General features: G+C 39.6%; 1 protein-coding gene across 1 annotated transcript in view; it reads left to right on the top strand.

Annotated features, from left to right (window-relative positions):
• The window catches only part of LOC138368663 (neuronal growth regulator 1-like), a 257,376-nt gene that overhangs the window by 72,398 nt on the left and 163,296 nt on the right, over nt 1-21,682 (top strand). The window contains exon 2 of the mRNA XM_069331386.1: nt 15,766-15,837. Coding sequence (XP_069187487.1) covers nt 15,789-15,837 — 49 coding nt within the window. The 5' untranslated portion in view covers nt 15,766-15,788. The remainder of the gene's footprint in view (nt 1-15,765; nt 15,838-21,682) is intronic.

The following is a 21,682-nucleotide window of genomic DNA, read 5'->3' as shown; positions in this document are numbered from 1 at the left end:
CACTGAGAATGGTCTGCGGCACGTGATAAACATAGGCTGGTGTGGGTCGCCATAATTCAAAAGATTACAGCATTCCGGGTTCACATTCAGACCCCGACCCCGCTTGCCAGTACACACATGAAAATATTTTGAAAAACATTCACAACATATTTTTTTTCTTATAGAAATATACACCATTATTCATTGATTTCGGAAAATTAATAGAAATTTCTTGCTATTTAAACTAAAGTCATACTCACATAAAACATGAAAAATAATTTCTGAACCTCACCCACAGAAAATTGAAGGAAAAAAAACGAAAATTCGAAAGGGGGAACTATTATATTTCTTATGAATGACATTTAATATATTAAAGACATAGTGACACTTACTCCTATTATATTACTTGGGAAGCGGGGGGGGGGGGGGGGTGGAGGTCAGGGTAACCCGGCGTTTCCCGGGTCTGTGATTGTCTCTCATTTGCCTAATATATAAGTCTATCCTATGTCTATCCATATATCCATCTATCATTCACTTCAACGTTCTATCCATTCATCTATCCATCCATCCATTTGCTCATCTATCTATTTCTCTATCCATCAATCGATCTATGGATCTATCCATTCATCCATCGATGTATCCATCTATCTACTCCATCCATCCATCTACCTTCTGTCAGTTTTTGCCTGTCTTTATCTGTCTCTGTCCCTAGCTCTGAGGGTCTGTCTTTGTCTCTATCCAGTGAGAGGAACTTTGTGGTGTGAAATACTACAAAAAATAATAGTTAAGGGGTAACTGGGCTAGCTGGGACCTGTGAAACGTTTATATTCTGTTTTATGCTAGTACGGACAAATTATTGACACCAGGAAATTTCTGTTCATTTTCCCGAGATCAGTCAATAATGGTGCATATTACTATAACATGATATGTTGTTTTGAAACGCTTGTTTTGAAAATATTTAGCTGTGTAGCTGACGGACAGGGTCAGCATTCGGCTTTGCATCACGCAGGGCGGAGACGTTCGAATCCCAGCACGGGCATTTGGAACTTTCAAAGATTTAAAGTGAGGCCTGTGTACTATTCAGGTTTATCATCTGAATATATATATATATATATATATATATATATATATATATATATATATATATATATATATATATATATATATATAATATATATATATATATATATATATATATATATATATATATATATATATATATATATATATATATATATATATATATATACATACACACATGCTCAGCTCTGTTCCATCACTTGAGAATGAACCATGTAGATTCGAAACTTAAGCTTTTTTCTCTAAAACCTGAACGACACTTCAGGGATATATATATATATATATATATATATATATATATATATATATATATATATATATATATATATATATATATATATAATATATATATTTAACAATGGAAGGGAGTACCACCTCTAGCTGGAAGAAGGGGGACCCATAGCCTCGGAGGAAACCACGCATAACGCATTAGAGGGAATGTTTAGATCCCCTCCAATACAGTTTCTGTGTGCTTTTCTCCTACCACCCCCTTCCTTTTTTATTTTTTGTGCTTTATTATGCATTTGATGGTTACAAGATATACATGGGTTGATACAAAAACACACACACACACACACATATATATATATATATATATATATAACTGAAAACTCACACCCCAGAAGTGACTCGAACCCATACTCCCAGAAGCAACGCAACTGGTATGTACAAGACGCCTTAATCCACTTGACCATCACGACTGGTCAAGTTTTGCTTCTGGGAGTATGGTTTTGCCATACTCTGGAAGTATTTGCCATACTTCTGGAAGACTGGTTTTGCTTCTGGGAGTATGGGTTCGAGTCACTTCTGGGGTGTGAGTTTTCAGTTGCATATTGTCCTGGGGACCATTCAGGCTTGTTCGCATATATATATATATATATTAGTATATTTTGGTAGCAGTCTTTCCTGTAGACATATATTATTAAATATGACCGAAAAAGTAAGATTAATAATTCTAACACGAATTTTCTCGATCTTTCGTACGTTTCTTTTCACTGTTGGTGGTAATTCAAAAATCAATTCTCCAAAATTCATTTTTATTTCTAGTCTGACGCGACACATAAGCGCGTTTCGTAAAACTTATTACATTTTCAAAGACTGTAGTTTACACATACACAACTGAATAGAACTTACACATCTTCGATTTGTTTATATCTACATTTGAGTAAGGTGGATGGGGTGAGGTGGTATTAATAGGGTATTAAATTCCTAAACACAAGACAGAACACGAAACAATGGGTATTGAATGGAAGTGATTGTAGAAAGCCTATTGGTCCATATTTCGTGATGCTTCTATATTGGAGCGGAGTCTTGAGGTGGGTAGAATATAGTTGTGCATTAATTGGCTGTTGATTGCTGATGTTGACTTCTTGATGTGTAGTGCCTCGCAGACGTCAAGCCGCCTGCTATCGCTGTATCTATCGATGATTTCTGTGTTATTTACTAGGATTTCTCTGGCGATGGTTTGGTTGTGGGAAGAGATTATATGTTCCTTAATGGAGCCCAGTTGCTTATGCATCGTTAAACGCCTAGAAAGAGATGTTGTTGTCTTGCCAATATACTGGTTTTTTTGGAGCTTACAGTCCCCAAGAGGGCATTTGAAGGCATAGACGACGTTGGTCTCTTTTAAAGCGTTCTGCTTTGTGTCTGGAGAGTTTCTCATGAGTAGGCCGGCCGTTTTTCTGGTTTTATAGTAAATCGTCAGTTGTATCCTCTGATTTTTGTCTGTAGGGATAACGTTTCTATTAACAATATCTTTCAGGACCCTTTCCTCTGTTTTATGAGCTGTGGAAAAGAAGTTCCTGTAAAATAGTCTAATAGGGGGTATAGGTGTTGTGTTAGTTGTCTCTTCAGAGGTTGCATGGCGTTTCACTTTCCTTCTTATGATGTCTTCGACGAAACCATTGGAGAAGCCGTTGCTGACTAGGACCTGCCTTACCCTACAGAGTTCTTCGTCGACTTGCTTTCATTCTGAGCTGTGGCTGAGAGCACGGTCGACATAAGCGTTAACAACACTCCTCTTGTACCTGTCTGGGCAGTCGCTGTTGGCATTTAGGCACATTCCTATGTTCGTTTCCTTAGTGTAGACTGCAGTGTGGAAACCTCCGCTCTTTTCCATGACTGTTACATCTAGAAAGGGCAGCTTCCCATTCTTTTCCATCTCGTAAGTGAAACACAGCACGGAACTCTGCTCAAATGCCTCCTTCAGCTCCTGCAGATGTCTGACATCAGGTACCTGTGTAAAAATGTCGTCAACATACCTGCAGTATATGGCTGGTTTCAAGTTCATGTCGACTAAGACTTTTTGCTCGATGGTACCCATGTAGAAGTTTGCAAACAGGACACCTAGGGGAGAACCCATGGGAGTTGTGTATGTGTAAACTAAAGTCTTTGAAAATGTAATAAGTTTTACGAATCGCGCTCAAGTGTCGCGTCAGACTAGAAATAAAAATGAATTTTGGAGAATTGATTTTTGAATTACCACCAACAGTGAAAAGAAACGTACGAAAGATCGAGAAAATTCGTGTTAGAATTATTAATCTTACTTTTTCGGTCATATTTAATAATATACATATATATATATATATATATATATATATATATATATATATATATATATATATATATATATATATATATATATATATATATATATATATATATATATTTCCTCAGGGAGAGGAAAGTGGAAAGGAAGAGAAGCAAGGAGAAGGAAAAAGATGAAGACAGACTACAAGATGCAGCATCCATCACGTTGGATGAGAGAGAGAGAGAGAGAGAGAGAGAGAGAGAGAGAGAGAGAGCGTGTTCAACTGTATCCTCTCATTCATAGTTCACTGGTTGTGAGGCCTCAGACCATTCCCCCTCACAAGAGGTCGAAGAATGAGGCACTGGGGCACCTGCCTCATTCTTTTATCAATGAGGCGAGAACAAAACCTTGGAGTTGACACCCTCATCAGAGGCTAGGAGGTGTGAGTGTGTGATTGTGTGACTTTTATGAATAATATTTATTTAAATAGTTTTGTGGACAAGGAACATGGATGAACCTTTGTACTTTACACACGCAGTATGTATTACACTTATTATCAATTTGCACAACATTTCGAGCCTACATGGTTCATTCTCAAGTGATGGGACAGTATTTGATTTATATCATTAAGGACGCCTGGTACACAATACAAATAGGTGAGGAGTGTGGCATAAAGAAGGGAAGATAGGGCATTAATTGGGGAACGAATAGGAAACGTAAATAGGGACGCAGTATCATCAATGTTGGTATATTTACGTTCCGGTCTTGTTCTTACACTCATGGTCGGTAGAGTGAATTGTTCCGTTATTTAGCCATTTAAGGCGAGTTGTTCGTCTTTTATGTGAATGGCTTCAAGAATTTGTAATCTTACATCGTAGTTTTGTCTATTATGCAAGTGTTTTTATTCAATGTGTGTCCAACCAGGATTTTACGATTAACCCGACTACATTCTGGCTGCAGGTAATGGGATGGATATAGTCTTATGTAAATGCTTTAAGAACCATCAGGGTATAACCCAACTGACGGCTGAGTGGACGGCGCTCGGTATTCGTAGTACTAAGGTTCCGGTGTAACGGGGGGTGGGGGAAATAGTTCTATCTTGTCCATTATTCCACCCACCAGTTAACTAACGAGGCTGGGGGAACCTCTCTCTCTAGTCCATTATCCCGTCCCCAGTTAGCTAACTATTCCACAAACGTATAAGAGAAAACGAAAGGAAAGTAATGATTAGTGAAGTAATTAGTGAGGGTTTGGGGTGAGAGAGGTAGAGAGGTGGGAGGAGCGAGGAGGGTCATTAGTTGAAAGGGAGAGATTAGAGAGGGGTGGAGGGAGAGGTGTAGATAGGTAGAAGTAGAAGAGTAGATAGTAGAAGTAGAAGAGTAGATAGTAGAAGACGAAATGCTGCCACCATCCATTCAAGATCATTACATACTCGACAAGGAATGGAACTTGTCTGTATCAAAATATTCTCAAAAGATGTTATTACCATGTATCAACTCCAAACATGTACTCATTAATATCATGAAACCCGTAACCACAGAGGCTTTCTCACCTTAACTCAAAGCTCTAGGGAACAAAGTTAAACACAATTTAAATAATAAATTCAACAATTATATTTTTCATGATAAGTATCATAACTTAAGCAATCCAATTAAAATGTTAAAGATTAATATTCAAAGTGAGCCATCATCCAAGAATTTGAGAACCCTACAACTTGACTGCCCCTGATCATCACACAACATACGTAAACACGACCAAGTCACCTTAATGCTCAACTCACCAAGTGCCTGCCTATAGCTGGATAGAGGGGGGGGTGGTCTGTAGTTGACAGAGACTGTCCCGCCCTGACGGCCGACAGCCTAACTGCTAGGCCGTCTTCTCTCCTCTGGTGGCTGCTGTTCTGTTAATCCTCTTGAATTGATAGCTCTCCGAGTATATATTGGGAAACCTAGTAACTAACTCTGCCCACAAGTAGGTAGCCTCAGGCACTCTACCAAGCCACTCCTTAAACGTCGGCATGTTTGAAGGCTACCAGGCTCCAATTATAAGATTAGCAGAAGCAAGGTGAAATTCGCATGATCTGACCTCAGGTCACTTGAGGTCATTAACTCTTAGAGGTGTGAGTTTCAAGCCGACAAACTGGCGCCTTCTCAAATCCCTGTCTGTGACTCCTGAATCTCTATGTATTTTAAATACAACTAAACCAAACACCTTTTACAGTGTTACACCGGGGTTCGATCCCCGGCGGAGGCGGAAACAAAATGGGCAGTTTCTTTCAACCTGATGCACCTGTTCACCTAGCTGTAAATAGGTACCTGGGAGTTAGACAGCTGCTACGGGCTGCTTCCTGGGGATGTGTAACAAAAAGGATGCCTGGTCGAGGACCGGGCCGCGGGAACGCTAAGCCCCGAAATCATCTCAAGATAACCTCAAGATAGCCTCGATATAACCTCAACATAACCTCAAGATAACATAACCTCATGATACCATGAAGATAACCTCAAGATAACTTCAAGATAACCTCAAGATAACCAGAAGATAACCTCAAGATAACCAAGAATCTCCGCTATCATATTTACCCCTGGTACTTTTGGCCTGAAAACTTCAAATTTAATCTGCAGAACTTCGCAATAAAACGACGATATCTTTTTCATAACTTTGTTATCGACCCCACAATCTACAAACTTCAGCTCCTGGTCCCCTCCTCAAAGAGGACACACACACACACACCCACTCCTGCTCACTCAACACCCACTCGAGAGCCGAAGGTATGCACGCAAAAAACCAGTTTTATTCCCCTGTTTGTGTTTGCGAAGTGTTTTATTTGGTGGTGTAAGGCAGAGAGCGCTTGGGCAAACAGAGGTGCTTGCTTAAGGAGAATATATTTATATATATATATATATATATATATATATATATATATATATATATATATATATATATATATATAGATAGATAGATAAATGTCGTACCTAGTAGCCAGAACGCACTTCTCAGCCTACTATGCTAGGCCCGATTTGCCTAATAAGCCAAGTTTTCATGAATTAATTGTTTTTTTACTACCTAGCCTACCTAACCTAAGTTTTTCGGCTACCTAACCTAACCTAACCTATAAAGATAGGTTAGGTTAGGTAGGGTTGGTTAGGTTCAGTCATATATGTACGTTAATTTTAACTCCAATAAAAAAATTGACCTCATACATAATGAAATGGGTAGCTTTATCATTTCATTAGAAAAAAACTAGAGAAAATATATTATTTCAGGAAAACTTGGCTTATTATGCAAATCGGGCCTTGCATAGTAGGCCGAGAAGTGCGTTCTGGCTACTAGGTACGACATATATATATATATATATATATATATATATATATATATATATATATATATATATATATATATATATATATATATATATATATATATGTCGTACCTAGTAGCCAGAACGTCGTACTCGGCCTACTATGCAAGGCCCGATTTGCCTAATAAGCTAAGCTTTCCTGAATTAATATATTTTCTCTAAGTTTTTTCTTATGAAATGATAAAGCTACCCATTTCATTATGTATGAGGTCAATTTTTTTTATTGGAGTTAAAATTAATGTAGATATATGACCGAACCTAACCAACCCTACCTAACCTAACCTAACCTATCTCTATAGGTTAGGTTAGGTTAGGTAGCCGAAAAAGTTAGGTTAGGTTAAGTTAGGTAGTCGAAAAACAATTAATTCATGAAAACTTGGCTTATTAGGCAAATCGGGCCTTGCATAGTAGGCTGAGAAGTGAGTTCTGGCTACTAGGTACGATATATATATATATATATATATATATATATATATATATATATATATATATATATATATATATATATATATATATATATATATATATAATATATATATATATATATATATATATATATATATATATATATATATATATATATATATATATATATAATATATATATATATATATATATATATATATATATATATATATATATATATATATATAATGTCGTACCTAGTAGCCAGAACTCACTTTTCAGCCTACTATGCTAGGCCCGATTTGCCTAATAAGCCAAGACATTTTTACACAGGTACCTGATGTCAGACATCTGCAGGAGCTGAAGGAGGCATTTGAGCAGAATTCTGTGTTGCGTTTCACTTACCAGATGGAAAAGGATGGGAAGCTGCCCTTTCTAGATGTAACAGTCATGGAAAGGAGCGGAGTTTTCCACACTGCAGTCTACACTAAGGAAACAAACATAGGAATGTGCCTGAATGCCAACAGCGACTGCCCAGACAGGTACAAGAGGAGTGTTGTTAACACTTATGTCGACCGTGCCCTCAGCCACAGCTCAGAATGGAAGCAAGTCGACGAAGAACTCTCTAGGGTAAGGCAGGTCCTAGTCAACAACGGCTTCTCCAATGGTTTCGTGGAAGACATCATAAGAAGGAAAGTGAAACGCCATGCAACCTCTGAAGAGACAACTAACACAACACCTATACCCCCTATTAGACTATTTTACAGGAACTTCTTTTCCACAGCCCATAAAACTGAGGAAAGGGTCCTGAAAGATATTGTCAGTAGAAACGTTATCCCTACAGACAAAAATCAGAAGATACAACTGACAATTTACTATAAAACCTTAAAAACGGCCAGCCTACTCATGAGAAACTCTCCAGAAATAAAGCAGAACGTTTTAAAAGAGACCAACGTCGTCTATGCCTTCAAATGGGGATTGTAAGCCTCAAAAAACTCAGTATATAGGCAAGACAACAACATCTCTTTCCAGGCGTTTAACGATGCATAAGCAACAGGGCTCCATTAAGGAACATATAGCCTCTTCCCACAACCAAACCATCACCAGAGAAATCTTAGCAAACAACGCAGAAATCATCGATAGATACAGCGATAGCAGGCGGCTCGACGTCTGCGAGGCACTACACATCAAGAAGTCAACACCAGCAATCAACAGCCAATTAATGCACAACTATATTCTACCCACTTCAAGACTCCGCTCCAATATAGAAGCATCAAGAAATATGGACAAATAGGCTTTCTACAATTACTTCCATTCAATACTCATTGTTTCGTGTTCTGTCTTGTGTTTGAATTTAATACCCATTGTTGAAAGTTTGTTTTCACCTCATCCACCTCACCCAAATGTAGATATTAACTCGAAGATGTGTAAGCTCTATTCAGTTTCAGTTGTGTGTTTGTAAACTAAAGTCTTTGAAAATATAATAAGTTTTACGAAACGCGCTCAAGTGTCGCGTCAGACTAGAAATAAAAATGAATTTTGGAGAATTGATCTTTGAATTATCATCAACAGTGAAAAGAAACGTAAGAAAGATCGAGAAAATTTGTGTTAGCATTATTAATCTTACTTTTTCGGTCATATTTAATAATATATGTCTACAGGAAAGACTGCTACCAAAATAGACTTATATATATATATATATATATATATATATATATATATATATATATATATATATATATATATATATATATATATATATATATATATATATATATATATATATTATTAAATATGACCGAAAAAGTAAGATTAATAATTCTAACACGAATTTTCTCAATCTTTCGTACATTTCTTTTCACTGATGGAGGTAAATCAAAAATCAATTCTCCAAAATTCATTTTTATTTCTAGTCTGCCGCGACACGAGCGCGTTTCGTAAAACTTATTACATTTTCAAAGACTTTAGTTTACAAATACACAACTGAATAGAACTTACGCATCTCCGATTTTATATCTACATTTGAGTGAGGTGGATGGGGTGAGGTGGCATTAATAGGCTATTAATTTCATCAACACAAGACAGAACAAGAGGTGGTATTAATAGGGTATTAATTTCATCAACACAAGACAGAACACGAAACAATGGGTATTGAATAGAAGTGTTTGTAGAAAGCCTATTGGTCCATATTTCTTGATGCTTCTATATTGGAGCGGAGTCTTGAGGTGGGTAGAATATAGTTGTGCATTAATTGGCTGTTGATTGCTGGTGTTGACTTCTTGATGTGTAGTGCCTCGCAAACGTCAAGCGGCCTGCTATCGCTGTATCTATCGATGATTTCTGTGTTGTTTACTAGGATTTCTCTGGCGATGGTGAGAGAGATTATATGTTCCAATATAGAAGCATGAAGAAATATGGACCAATAGGCTTTCTACAAACACTTCTATTCAATACCCATTGTTTCGTGTTCTGTCTTGTGTTGATGAAATTAATACCCTATTAATACCACCTCTTGTTCTGTCTTGTGTTGATGAAATTAATACCCTATTAATGCCACCTCACCCCATCCACCTCACTCAATTGTAGATATTAATTCGGAGATGCGTAAGTTCTATTCAGTTGTGTATTTGTAAACTAAAGTCTTTGAAAATGTAATAAGTTTTGCGAAACGCGCTCGTGTCGCGTCAGACTAGAAATAAAAATGAATTTTGGAGAATTGATTTTTGATTTACCTCCAACAGTGAAAAGAAATGTACGAAAGATTGAGAAAATTCGTGTTATAATTATTAATCTTACTTTTTCGGTCATATTTAATTATATATGTCTACAGGAAAGACTGCTAACAAAATATACTAATATTAAAGCGCACGACCCAGCAGCAAGGAATCAAGCCTTCACGATAAAATATCGCCAGGATCTGATTCGTGATCAGATATACAAGGCAGAGAATGAAATCAAAGACAACAAAACGCAACTACTTCATGCTACAAATGAGTGGAGAAATAGCAACATCGACCATAGTATCCGTACCCGCATTGAACAACACCTCGACATCCTCACAGACCAACATCACCTCAGCACTGAAACAAGGATTATCAAGAAACTAACAACATTATATGGAGGACCTATGGCAATTCCACGACCAAGAGATGGCTTCCTGAACCTTGCAGGAATTAACCTCACTGAGGACCAAGTCACTCTCCTAAATCTGGGCATAAACTGTCATGTTATGTCCAGACCGAGTGAGATGGCCCGGAAAGTAGAGTTGGAAATTCTGTTGGACGACATATTCGACCTCGAGACACAAAAGAAGGTCACTACCAAAGATACCTTACAAGCAGAACTTATTGCAGAAGGAGGAAAGAATCGAGGCAATTACAGAAGCACCATACTGTCCCCTGAGCTCAAAGCGGCAGCTAAAAGCCTTCGTGAGAACAAGGAGATAGTTGTCAGGAGAGGTGACAAGTCGCCAATATATGTCATTCTTAAAAAAGACGAATATCTGGCGAAAATGAACATCATACTCTCTGACCAAACTAAGTTCCAAAGGGTAACGAAGGACACTACAGCCGAATTAAAAGCAAAGGTCAACAAACTGATCGAAACTGTGAACGCCAAGAAATCCGGACACCACCTGCCAAAGATCATTGGGGAATATAAACCTGGATATGCATATGGAAATGTCAAGACACACAAGCCTGGAAACCCACTTCGGCCAATCATTAGCCAGATACCCACACCCACGTACAGACTGACGAAGCGACTCAACGGCCTGCTGACTCCTTATGTTCCTTGCACCTTCAGCCTGAAGTCTCCAAAGGAATTTGTTGACTTACTGCGGGGCACACGGGCCACAGGGATAAGAGCCTCGTTGGACGTAGAATCGCTGTTTACCAACGTACCTGTGGACGAGACAATCGGGATGATAGCCGACAGAGTGTATCGTGATCCAGCCTGTACTCCTCTTGACGTACCAGAAAATATTCTGAGGAAACTACTCCAAGCTTGTACTAAAGAGGCACCCTTCTTGAGCCCGGATGGGCACATGTATAAGCAAGTAGATGGGGTCGCCATGGGTTCTCCCCTAGGTGTCCTGTTTGCAAACTTCTACATGGGTACCATCGAGCAAAAAGTCTTAGTCGACATGAACTTGAAACCGGCCATATACTGCAGGTATGTTGACGACATTTTTACACAGGTACCTGATGTCAGACATCTGCAGGAGCTAAAGGAGGCATTTGAGCAGAGTTCCGTGTTGCGTTTCACTTACGAGATGGAAAAGGATGGGAAGCTGCCCTTTCTAGATGTAACAGTCATGGAAAAGAGCGGAGGTTTCCACACTGCAGTCTACACTAAGGAAACGAACATAGGAATGTGCCTAAATGCCAACAGCGACTGCCCAGACAGGTACAAGAGGAGTGTTGTTAACGCATATGTCGACAGTGCTCTCAGCCACAGCTCAGAATGGAAGCAAGTCGACGAAGAACTCTGTAGGGTAAGGCAGGTCCTAGTCAACAACGGCTTCTCCAATGGTTTCGTCGAAGACATCATAAGAAGGAAAGTGAAACGCCATGCAACCTCTGAAGAGACAACTAACACAACACCTATACCCCCTATTAGACTATTTTACAGGAACTTCTTTTCCACAGCTCATAAAACGGAGGAAAGGGTCCTGAAAGATATTGTTAATAGAAACGTTATCCCTACAGACAAAAATCAGAGGATACAACTGACGATTTACTATAAAACCAGAAAAACGGCCAGCCTACTCATGAGAAACTCTCCAGACACAAAACAGAACGCTTTAAAAGAGACTAACGTCGTCTATGCATTCAAATGCCCTCTTGGGGACTGTAAGCTCCAAAAAACCCAGTATATAGGCAAGACAACAACATCTCTTTCTAGGCGTTTAACGATGCATAAGCAACAGGGCTCCATTAAGGAACATATAATCTCTTCCCACAACCAAACCATCGCCAGAGAAATCCTAGTAAACAACACAGAAATCATCGATAGATACAGCGATAGCAGGCGGCTTGACGTTTGCGAGGCACTACACATCAAGAAGTCAACACCAGCAATCAACAGCCAATTAATGCACAACTATATTCTACCCACCTCAAGACTCCGCTCCAATATAGAAGCATCAAGAAATATGGACAAATAGGCTTTCTACAAACACTTCTATTCAATACCCATTGTTTCGTGTTCTGTCTTGTGTTGATGAAATTAATAGCCTATTAATGCCACCTCACCCCATCCACCTCACTCAAATGTAGATATAAAATCGGAGATGCGTAAGTTCTATTCAGTTGTGTATTTGTAAACTAAAGTCTTTGAAAATGTAATAAGTTTTACGAAACGCGCTCGTGTCGCGTCAGACTAGAAATAAAAATGAATTTTGGAGAATTGATTTTTGATTTACCTCCTACAGTGAAAAGAAATGTACGAAAGATTGAGAAAATTCGTGTTAGAATTATTAATCTTACTTTTTCGGTCATATTTAATAATATGTGTCTACAGGAAAGACTGCTACCAAAATATACTAATATATATATATATATATATATATATATATATATATATATATATATATATATATATATATATATATATATATATATATATATATATATATATATATGCAACAATGATCACAAAAACACTGATCCAAGTATGCAGAATAACCACATATGAAAAATAGAAAATGCTTAACGCGTTTTCGGCTAATTCGCCTTCATCAGAACAAAGTAGAATCAAGATTCTATTTTGTTCTGATGAAGGCGAATTAGCCGAAAACGCGTTAAGCATTTTCTATTTTTCATATGTGGTTATTCTGCATATATATATATATATATATATATATATATATATATATATATATATATATGTCGTACCTAATAGCCAGAACGCACTTCTCAGCCTACTATTCAAGGCCCGATTTGCCTAATAAGCCAAGTTTTCATGAATTAATGTTTTTTCGTCTACCTAACCTACCTAACCTAACCTAACCTAGCTTTTTTTGGCTACCTAACCTAACCTTACCGATAAATATAGGTTAGGTTAGGTTAGGTAGGGTTGGTTAGGTTCGGTCATATATCTACGTTAATTTTAACTCCAATAAAAAAAAATTGACCTCATACATAGAGAAAAGGGTTGCTTTATCATTTCATAAGAAAAAAAATATAGTAAATATATTAATTCAGGAAAACTTGGCTTATTAGGCAAATCGGGCCTTGAATAGTAGGCTGAGAAGTGAGTTCTGGCTACTAGGTACGACATATATATATATATATATATATATATATATATATATATATATATATATATATATATATATATATATATATATATATATATATATATATACTTTAATATATTATGTAAACGTACCTCTGGAAACGGATGTAATCCTCTTGAATTATTTTTGTTGGCACGAGGCTAATTAGCGTTTGTTCATTCTTAAACGCATAACTCATCTTGAGAGTCAATTAGGAAGCGGAAAAAGATGAGCTAAGCTCATCAACTGTTGCTGAAGGCTCGTTATCCTCCCACGGTGGTGTGGGAGGCCACCCACAACAGTCTCCTGCTCCTGTACCCTCCTGTGTGAAAAATGAGATAAGATTGACGGAAACTGAGATTGAGAACCCCAGAGAGAGGCAGAGAACGGAGAGAAACATAGGGGACTTAAACCCAAAGAGGAATAGGAACATGGACAGAGATGTATTGAGAGACGGAACACCAGATAAGCCAGACAGAGAGAGAGAGAGAGAGAGAGAGAGAGAGAGAGAGAGAGAGAGAGAGAGAGAGAGAGAGAGAGAGAGAGAGACAGACAGACAGACAGACAGACAGACAGACAGACAGACAGACAGACAGACAGACAGACAGACAGACAGACAGACAGACAGACACCCACCCACCCACCCACAATAGCATCAGAGACACAGAGACGGTCCCAGACAGCCAAAGAGAGACAGAACAGAGACAAAATTTTACATTTCCACACAGGAATTAGTTTAATCTCTGTTCCTTCTCTGAACATTTTCTGTTGTATTCTGTGAGAAAAAGTCAAGTCCTATTGACCCAAAAAAAGACTCGACAAAAAAGTCCCTAAAAAGACCTACTAAAAAGACTCAGGTTTCTACACAGTAAAAAGTGACTTTTGTGTGCAGAAGGTAATTAGCATGCAGGTGTGTGTGTGGGTAATTAGCATGATAAAGCTGTTAATTAGTGTGACGTTATAGCAGTAGGAAGGGGTATGAGAGAGACTAACATCTGACATCTGGGAATATGAAGAACTGGGGGTCTCTGGGATTGAACGCCGACCTACAGGAGCGTAATACAGTTGGTTTCGTTATCGATCCCACACTCGGGAGGATCCTGGGTTCGATTCCAGGGAGGGACAGAAATGTTTGGGCGTGTGTTCTTTCACCTAATGTTCTCTTCAACTAGTAAATAGGTACCTGGGAGTTAGGCTAACAGGAGAATCTCAGTTCAAGCCTAATTCTGCAGAGAATTTTTGTATGTGGTGATCATGTCTCCCCGAACTCTTCTGTCTTCTAGGGACGTGAGGTTGAACTCCCGTAGACTTTCCTCGTAGCTCATACCTCTCAGTTCCGGGACGAATCTCGTGGCATACCTCTAAATCCTCTCTAACTTTTTCTTATGTTTAACTAGGTATGGCCTAAAGGCTGCAACTGCATACTCCAGGATTGGTCTGACATAAGTGGTATACAGGGTCCTGAACGATTCCTGATACAAGTTTCTAAAAGCAGTCCTTATGCTGGCCAGTCTAGCATATGCCGCTGATGATATCTTCTTGATGTGGGCCTCTGGGGACAGGTTCCATTTCACCCCAAGCCCCTCATGCTGGGGATTTCCAATTGGCTAACTAAAAATTATTTCCCTAATCACCCCCTCTTCCAATCAGACTTTAAATAGTGGTGTTACCTCTTTGCTTTGCCGCCCCTGTTTCCTTAAGGCACAGGTGAGTGTCTACAGGGATCGAACGGAACACCAGAATCACGCAGGTAATGTCCAGCTTTCCTTTGAGCTGTTGAGAAGCTGTTACCCATGCATCAGGTTCCCCACCTCTGCAGGGCGCAAAGCCGGGGTTGGTTGATACCGTGGAGAAGCTGGTACCCATGCAGCAGGTTCTCCCCCTCTGCAGGGCGCAAAGTGCTATCATTGGTCTCCAGCACCTCTCAGAAATCCATAGCCTTTGTCAACACACATATCCACCTCCATCTATGTGTCCATGGCGTGGTGTATGGGTGTACATCTGTCTGGACATAACACCTGTCTCATTTAACACACACAAAAAAACGTCATTCATGTGTTTTCAATACAGAATCACCGTAAGGATCAAATCCCCATCATTATAACCGTCTAAAATCAGCCTTTCTGTTCACAGAACGCGTCATTTGGGTGAAGAAAATGCGACTCTCAGCAGCTGTGTCCCTCTTGCTCCCATTCTTCTGCGCTGGTAAGGGTTATAATCCTATTGAATTGTATAATAAACTGTGAGACTCTGACTAATATAAATGTTCCCAGAAACTCTTTGTTTACATCTGAGTATCTACGATATTTGGCTCTGAAATGTGGTGTATGGTTGTGTATACGGTGTATACAGTGTCTGGCGTGGTGTATGGGTGTACCAGAGTGAGTATACTGTGTCTGGCGTGGTGTATGGGTGTACCAGGGTGTGTATACTGTGTCTGGCGTCATGTATGGGTGTACCAGAGTGAGAATACTGTGTCTGGCGTGGCTTATGGGTGTACCAGAGTGTGTATACTGTCCCTGGCGTGGCGTATGGGTGTACCAGAGTGTGTATACTGTGTCTGGCGTGGTGTGTGGGTGTACCAGGGTGTGTATACTGTGTTTGGCGTGGTGTATGGGTGTACCAGAGTGTGTATACTGTGTCTGCGTGGTGTATGGGTGTACCTGAGCGTGTATACTGCGTCTGGGGTGGTGTATGGGTGTACCAGAGTGTGTATACTGTGTCTGGCGTGGTGTATGGGTGTACCAGAGTGTGTATACTGTGTCTGGCGTGGTATATGGGTGTACAAGAGGGTGTATACTGTGTCTGGCGTGGTGTATGGGTGTACCAGAGTGTGTATACTGTGTCTGGCGTGGTGTATGGGTGAACCAGAGTGTGTATACTGTGTCTGGCGTGGTGTATGTGTGTGTATACGGTGTATACTCTGTGTGGGGTGGTGTATGGGTGTGTGTATACGGTGTATACTCTGTCTGGCGTGGTGTATGGGTGTACCAGAGTGTGTATACTGTGTCTGGCGTTGTGTATGGGTGTATTTTACAGTTTATACTGTGTGTGGGGTGGTGTATGGGTGTGTGTATACGGTGTATACTGTGTCTGGCGTGGTGTATGGGTGTGTATACGGTGTATATATACTGTGTATATATACTGTGTCTGGCGTGCTTTATGGGTGTGTATACGGTGTATACTGTGTGTGGTGTGGTGTATGGGTGTATTATACGGTGAACACTGTGTGTGTGTGTCGTGGATTTATGGGTGTGTATACGTTGCATACTGTGTGTGGGGTGGTGTTTGAGTGTGTAACGGTGTATACTGTGTCTAGCGTGGTGTATGAGTGTGCCAGAGTGTGTATACTGTGTGCGGCGTGCTGTATACTGCCCCTGGCGTGGTGTATGAGTGTACCAGAGTGTGTATACTGTGTCTGGCGTGGTGTATGGGTGTACCAGATTGTGTATACTGTGTCTGGCGTGGTGTATGGGTATACCAGAGGGTGAATACTGTCCCTGGCGTGGTGTATGGGTGAACCAGAGTGTGTATACTGTGTCTGGCGTGGTGTATGGGTGTACCAGAGTGTGTGTACTGTGTCTGGCGTGGTGTATGGGTGTACCAGAGTGTGTGCACTGTGTCTGGCGTGGTGTATGGGTGTACCAGAGTGTGTATACTCTCCCTGGCGTGGTGTATGGGTGAACCAGTCTATGTATACTATGTCTGTCTTGGTGTATGGGTGTACCAGAGTATGTATACTGTGTCTGGCGTGGTGTATGAGTGTACCAGAGTGTGTATACTGTGTCTGGCGTGATGTATGGGTGTACCAGAGTGTGTATACTGTGTCTAGGGAGCCGGGAGGGAGCCGGAGGGAGCCGGTCGGGAGGGAGCCGGTCGGCCGAGCGGACAGCACGCGGGACACGCGGGATCCTGTGGTCCTGGGTTCGATCCCAGGCGCCGGCGAGAAATAATGGGCAGAGTTTCTTTCACCCTATGCCCCTGTTACCTAGCAGTAAAATAGGTACCTGGGTGTTAGTCAGCTGTCACGGGCTGCTTCCTGGGGGTGGTGGCCTGGTCGAGGACCGGGCCGCGGGGACACTAAAAGCCCCGAAATCATCTCAAGATAACCTCAAGATAACCTCTAGCGTGGTGTATGGGTGTACCAGAGTGTATATATTGTGTCTGGCGTGGTGTATGGATGCACCAGAGTGTGTATACTGTCCCTGTCGTGGTGTACGGGTGTACCAGAGTGTGTATTCTGTCTCTGGCGTGGTGTATGGGTGCACCAGAGTGTGTATACTGTGTCTGGCGTGGCGTATGGGTGTACCAGAGTGTGTATTCTGTCTCTGGCGTGGTGTATGGGTGCACCAGAGTGTGTATACTGTGTCTGGCGTGGCGTATGGGTGTACCAGAGTGTGTATTGTGACGGGAAAGTGTAGAAGTGTAGGTGTTCGGAAGTCCTCCTAATGGCTGGTGTCAATGCCTATCACATTTAAAAAAAAAAGATCGACTGCTTGGCTGTGGTCTGTGGTAAAGTAAGGGAAGACATGCAAAACACATAGTATGAACAATGAAACTTTAATTAACTTAAAAAATTAAGAATAAGACAATTCCTTGGCTATGTACAGTGCAAACAAACAAGTCAAAAAATATAACATAAAAATTAAGAACAAGGGTGACGTTACTCTACAAATAAAATAAAGACAAAAGAATGAATAAACAGGTGCTGAGAATATAGCGCTAGCTGAGAACCTCCTCCAATTAACAGAGCATATATCAGTTGGTTGTTCACAGCTTGGGAGCACAAGGATATTCTAACTTCAATTGCTGGTTCAGGCCCAGACATCGACTTGGTAGAGGGCGCTGAGGTGCAGGTGTGCAGTCGGCGGGTCACCAATCAGAAGCAGGAAGGCTGGGAATGGTAGTTTGCTGGTTGACGACGGTGGCGAGCCGGCATGGAGGGAGTGAGGAGTAGGGGGAGTTTAGGGTACGTTTGCCTCCTGGTCAAAACGTTTTGTACTACTGTTAGACGTATCTTGAAGGTAGCATCTTAGTGTTGTATATATATATATATAAATATATATATATATATATATATATATATATATATATATATATATATATATATATATATATATATATATATATATATAAGTAACTTTAAGTAGGGAAGAGCATGCTCAATCTCTCTTGAAAGAGATTACCGTCACAACTCTCCCCCGAAGCCTGCTCTAATGGGTGAAGTTACGTCTTCTGATGGTAGAGTGGTATGTGTAGCTTCCTCTACCTCTTAGACTCTGGAGAGGGCGTCTGCTACTATGTTGTCGGAACCCTTGATGTAGAAGATCTCCAGGTTGAAATTCTGCAGATACAAAGCCCATCGTAGAAGTCGTTGATTGGTGAATTGGGCTTGCTGCAAGAAGTGTAGGGCTGAGGTTCGTCTAATACTTCCATGGAAGAAATGTAATCATAACATAGGCTTTGTTTACCTTTTATTAACAGAGCTTTAGCCTCATCGGATACGCCATTTAATATGTGTTCAGTATATTTTGTGGGTTTCTTACTGGCAACGTGCTCTTTTGCTAAGGTTCCTAATGACCCATTAAGGAGAGCTAGGCTATCTAGGAATTTAAGTTCACCTATGATGACTTGCATAAATTTTAAACCTTCCTTGGTTAGAATTTCTACATCACGGTGAGGATCTTTAGGCAGTACGTTAAGTATAATTCCAAGATCATAAGCTGCATTATGGGAAAATGTGGTCAAGTATCTATGAGCATTTTTACATTGTAAATTGCAACGAGCACAATAAGCACCTAAGTAATTATTTTCTTGTATAGTATGATTATGATGTCTATGTTTATCTTTCCTATTCTTGAAATTTTGATGGCACAACTGACACGTATTTTGTCTTTGGAACATTCTTTCCTGCTCTCTAGACAAGTTCTTAGGGAAGTTGGGGAGCTGAGCATAAATAGCTTTCCATGAGGCTTCTAGCTTTGTAATAAAATGATTAACAGCGTCTGGACCAACGTATGAATACATTTCTACGACATTTAATTCTCTGTCTAAAATCATGTAAGCATAAGCAATAGCTTTATGCTTACATTCTACCATGCCTTGAGGATTTTGACGGTCTAAAAGACATTCGAAGTCATAATAGGCGGTGTGAGTTGGGCTATAGGTCCTACCATAATTTTTAAATATTATTTTCTCATTAGGATTATAGAACGAAAATACTTGGGATACAGTGCACGACTCTTCGTGAGCCTGAATCTCATCTGGGGAAGCGTGTAATAAGCAAATATGACAAAATTTATGAGTGTTAGGAATTCTATAGTGATTATGGTTAATATTCTTTGCAAATTTATGGAAATCTTTAATCAGACAGAGATGCTTGCCTTCCAATAATAACAAAGGGATTTTATCGACATACGTTTCTTGGCTTTTCCTAGCTAAACTAAGATAGTATCTGTTACTTTCATGGATTACTGTATAAATATAAATAGAAATTTTATTAAGTTTCTCTATTTTCCTAAGATTATCAAACGATACAGGGAATCTGATTTCATCAGCCCATACTACGAATCTCCTACACCATTGTAAGCTTTTGTAATGATGTCTAACGTTATTCATAGTCCTGCCCAGGGCTAGATTTTTATACGCGTCAATGCACTGCAACAAACACTCATCTCCTTCACTTTCGGGGTTAAAAACTGATTCTCTACGCTTCAATTTAGCGGGATAAGGTACATAAGATCCAAGGTGCATTAGGTGGCGGATATGCGAAAAATTAATGGCGAAGCCTGACATGGAATGAATTCCTACACTTGAAGATTGGACATTTTTTAGGCAATCGTCGATTTTAGCAGACATTTCGTCGACCCAAGAATTAACACTTCTACTTCTTCCTGGGTAACAGTTTGGGTTTCGCCACTAATTGAAAACACTTCGTCTAATATTTCATATTGATCGTCGGCAGGATTAAGTTTTTGCAAAATTAAGCTTATGTCTGGATAAATATGAAACGAGGGAGGGAATTCTTCCTGTATTTCTCTGAACTGATTGTCTATGTATTCTATAAAAAATTCCGTATACGTGTTTATGTAAAGAGTTGGGTCTGCGTCTAAATGACCGGGAATGGAGAATGACTGTCTTGAGAATGAACCTTCAAAATGGTTAATAACTTCTAACACCTGAGGAACAACTTGAACTACGTTATCTACCTCTGGTGAATCTGGAGCGTTGACTTCTTCATCGGATGAAGAAATCTCAAGAACAGGGGGTTGATTGTCTTCTTCATCTGAGGATGACTGCAGGTTACCGTCTGGTGCGTCTTCTTCTAGCTCCTGGGACAGCTGGGGTTGACTGCGTACAGGCGTACTCCACTCAGAGGGTTGGGTTGATTCCAGGGGTGATTCGGTAATATAATATTAGCAATGAATAAACATTAAGAGGAAAACAAAGTCTAAAATAAGAGGAAAACTGCATTTGAAACATAAAGAGGAATACAACGTCTGAAACAAACATTAAAAGGAAAACTGCATTTGACTTATTAAGAGGAAAACTAAATTTGAAATATAAAGAGGAAAACAATGTTTTGAAATACAGATAGATAATAATACTTACGAGCTGGGTTGTTGATTCCTCCGAGTACAAGATTTTCTTGATCACGAATTGTAACTCCTGTAATGGAAACATTTTCTGTATGAGTACATATTACTTGTTTTATACATTAGTTAAAATATACAATTATTATCTTTTAAATTATGAAAAAATATTGTGAAAACGTACGGTTATTTACGATGCGACGGTGTTTGGGTGGAGGTTCAATGACGTTTCTGGCTTCGGTGGGAGGTTCCTGGTTAACGGACCAACGACAGTACGGGGAGGAAGTAGAACCATGAACTGAAAATGAGAATATTATATATATATATTGGATGTCTGTATGTACGTGTGTTTCAAATATATATTTCTTTAAAAGTTTATTGAATGTACAAGAAATGCGGTACTTACGATTTGCACAATAAAGTTGTCCACAGCTAGCACAGGTTACGGCAAAATGTCC

The sequence above is a fragment of the Procambarus clarkii genome, chromosome 25 (genome assembly GCF_040958095.1).
Source record: "Procambarus clarkii isolate CNS0578487 chromosome 25, FALCON_Pclarkii_2.0, whole genome shotgun sequence".
NCBI lineage: Eukaryota > Metazoa > Arthropoda > Malacostraca > Decapoda > Cambaridae > Procambarus > Procambarus clarkii.
This window is presented reverse-complemented; position numbering and strand designations above follow the sequence as displayed.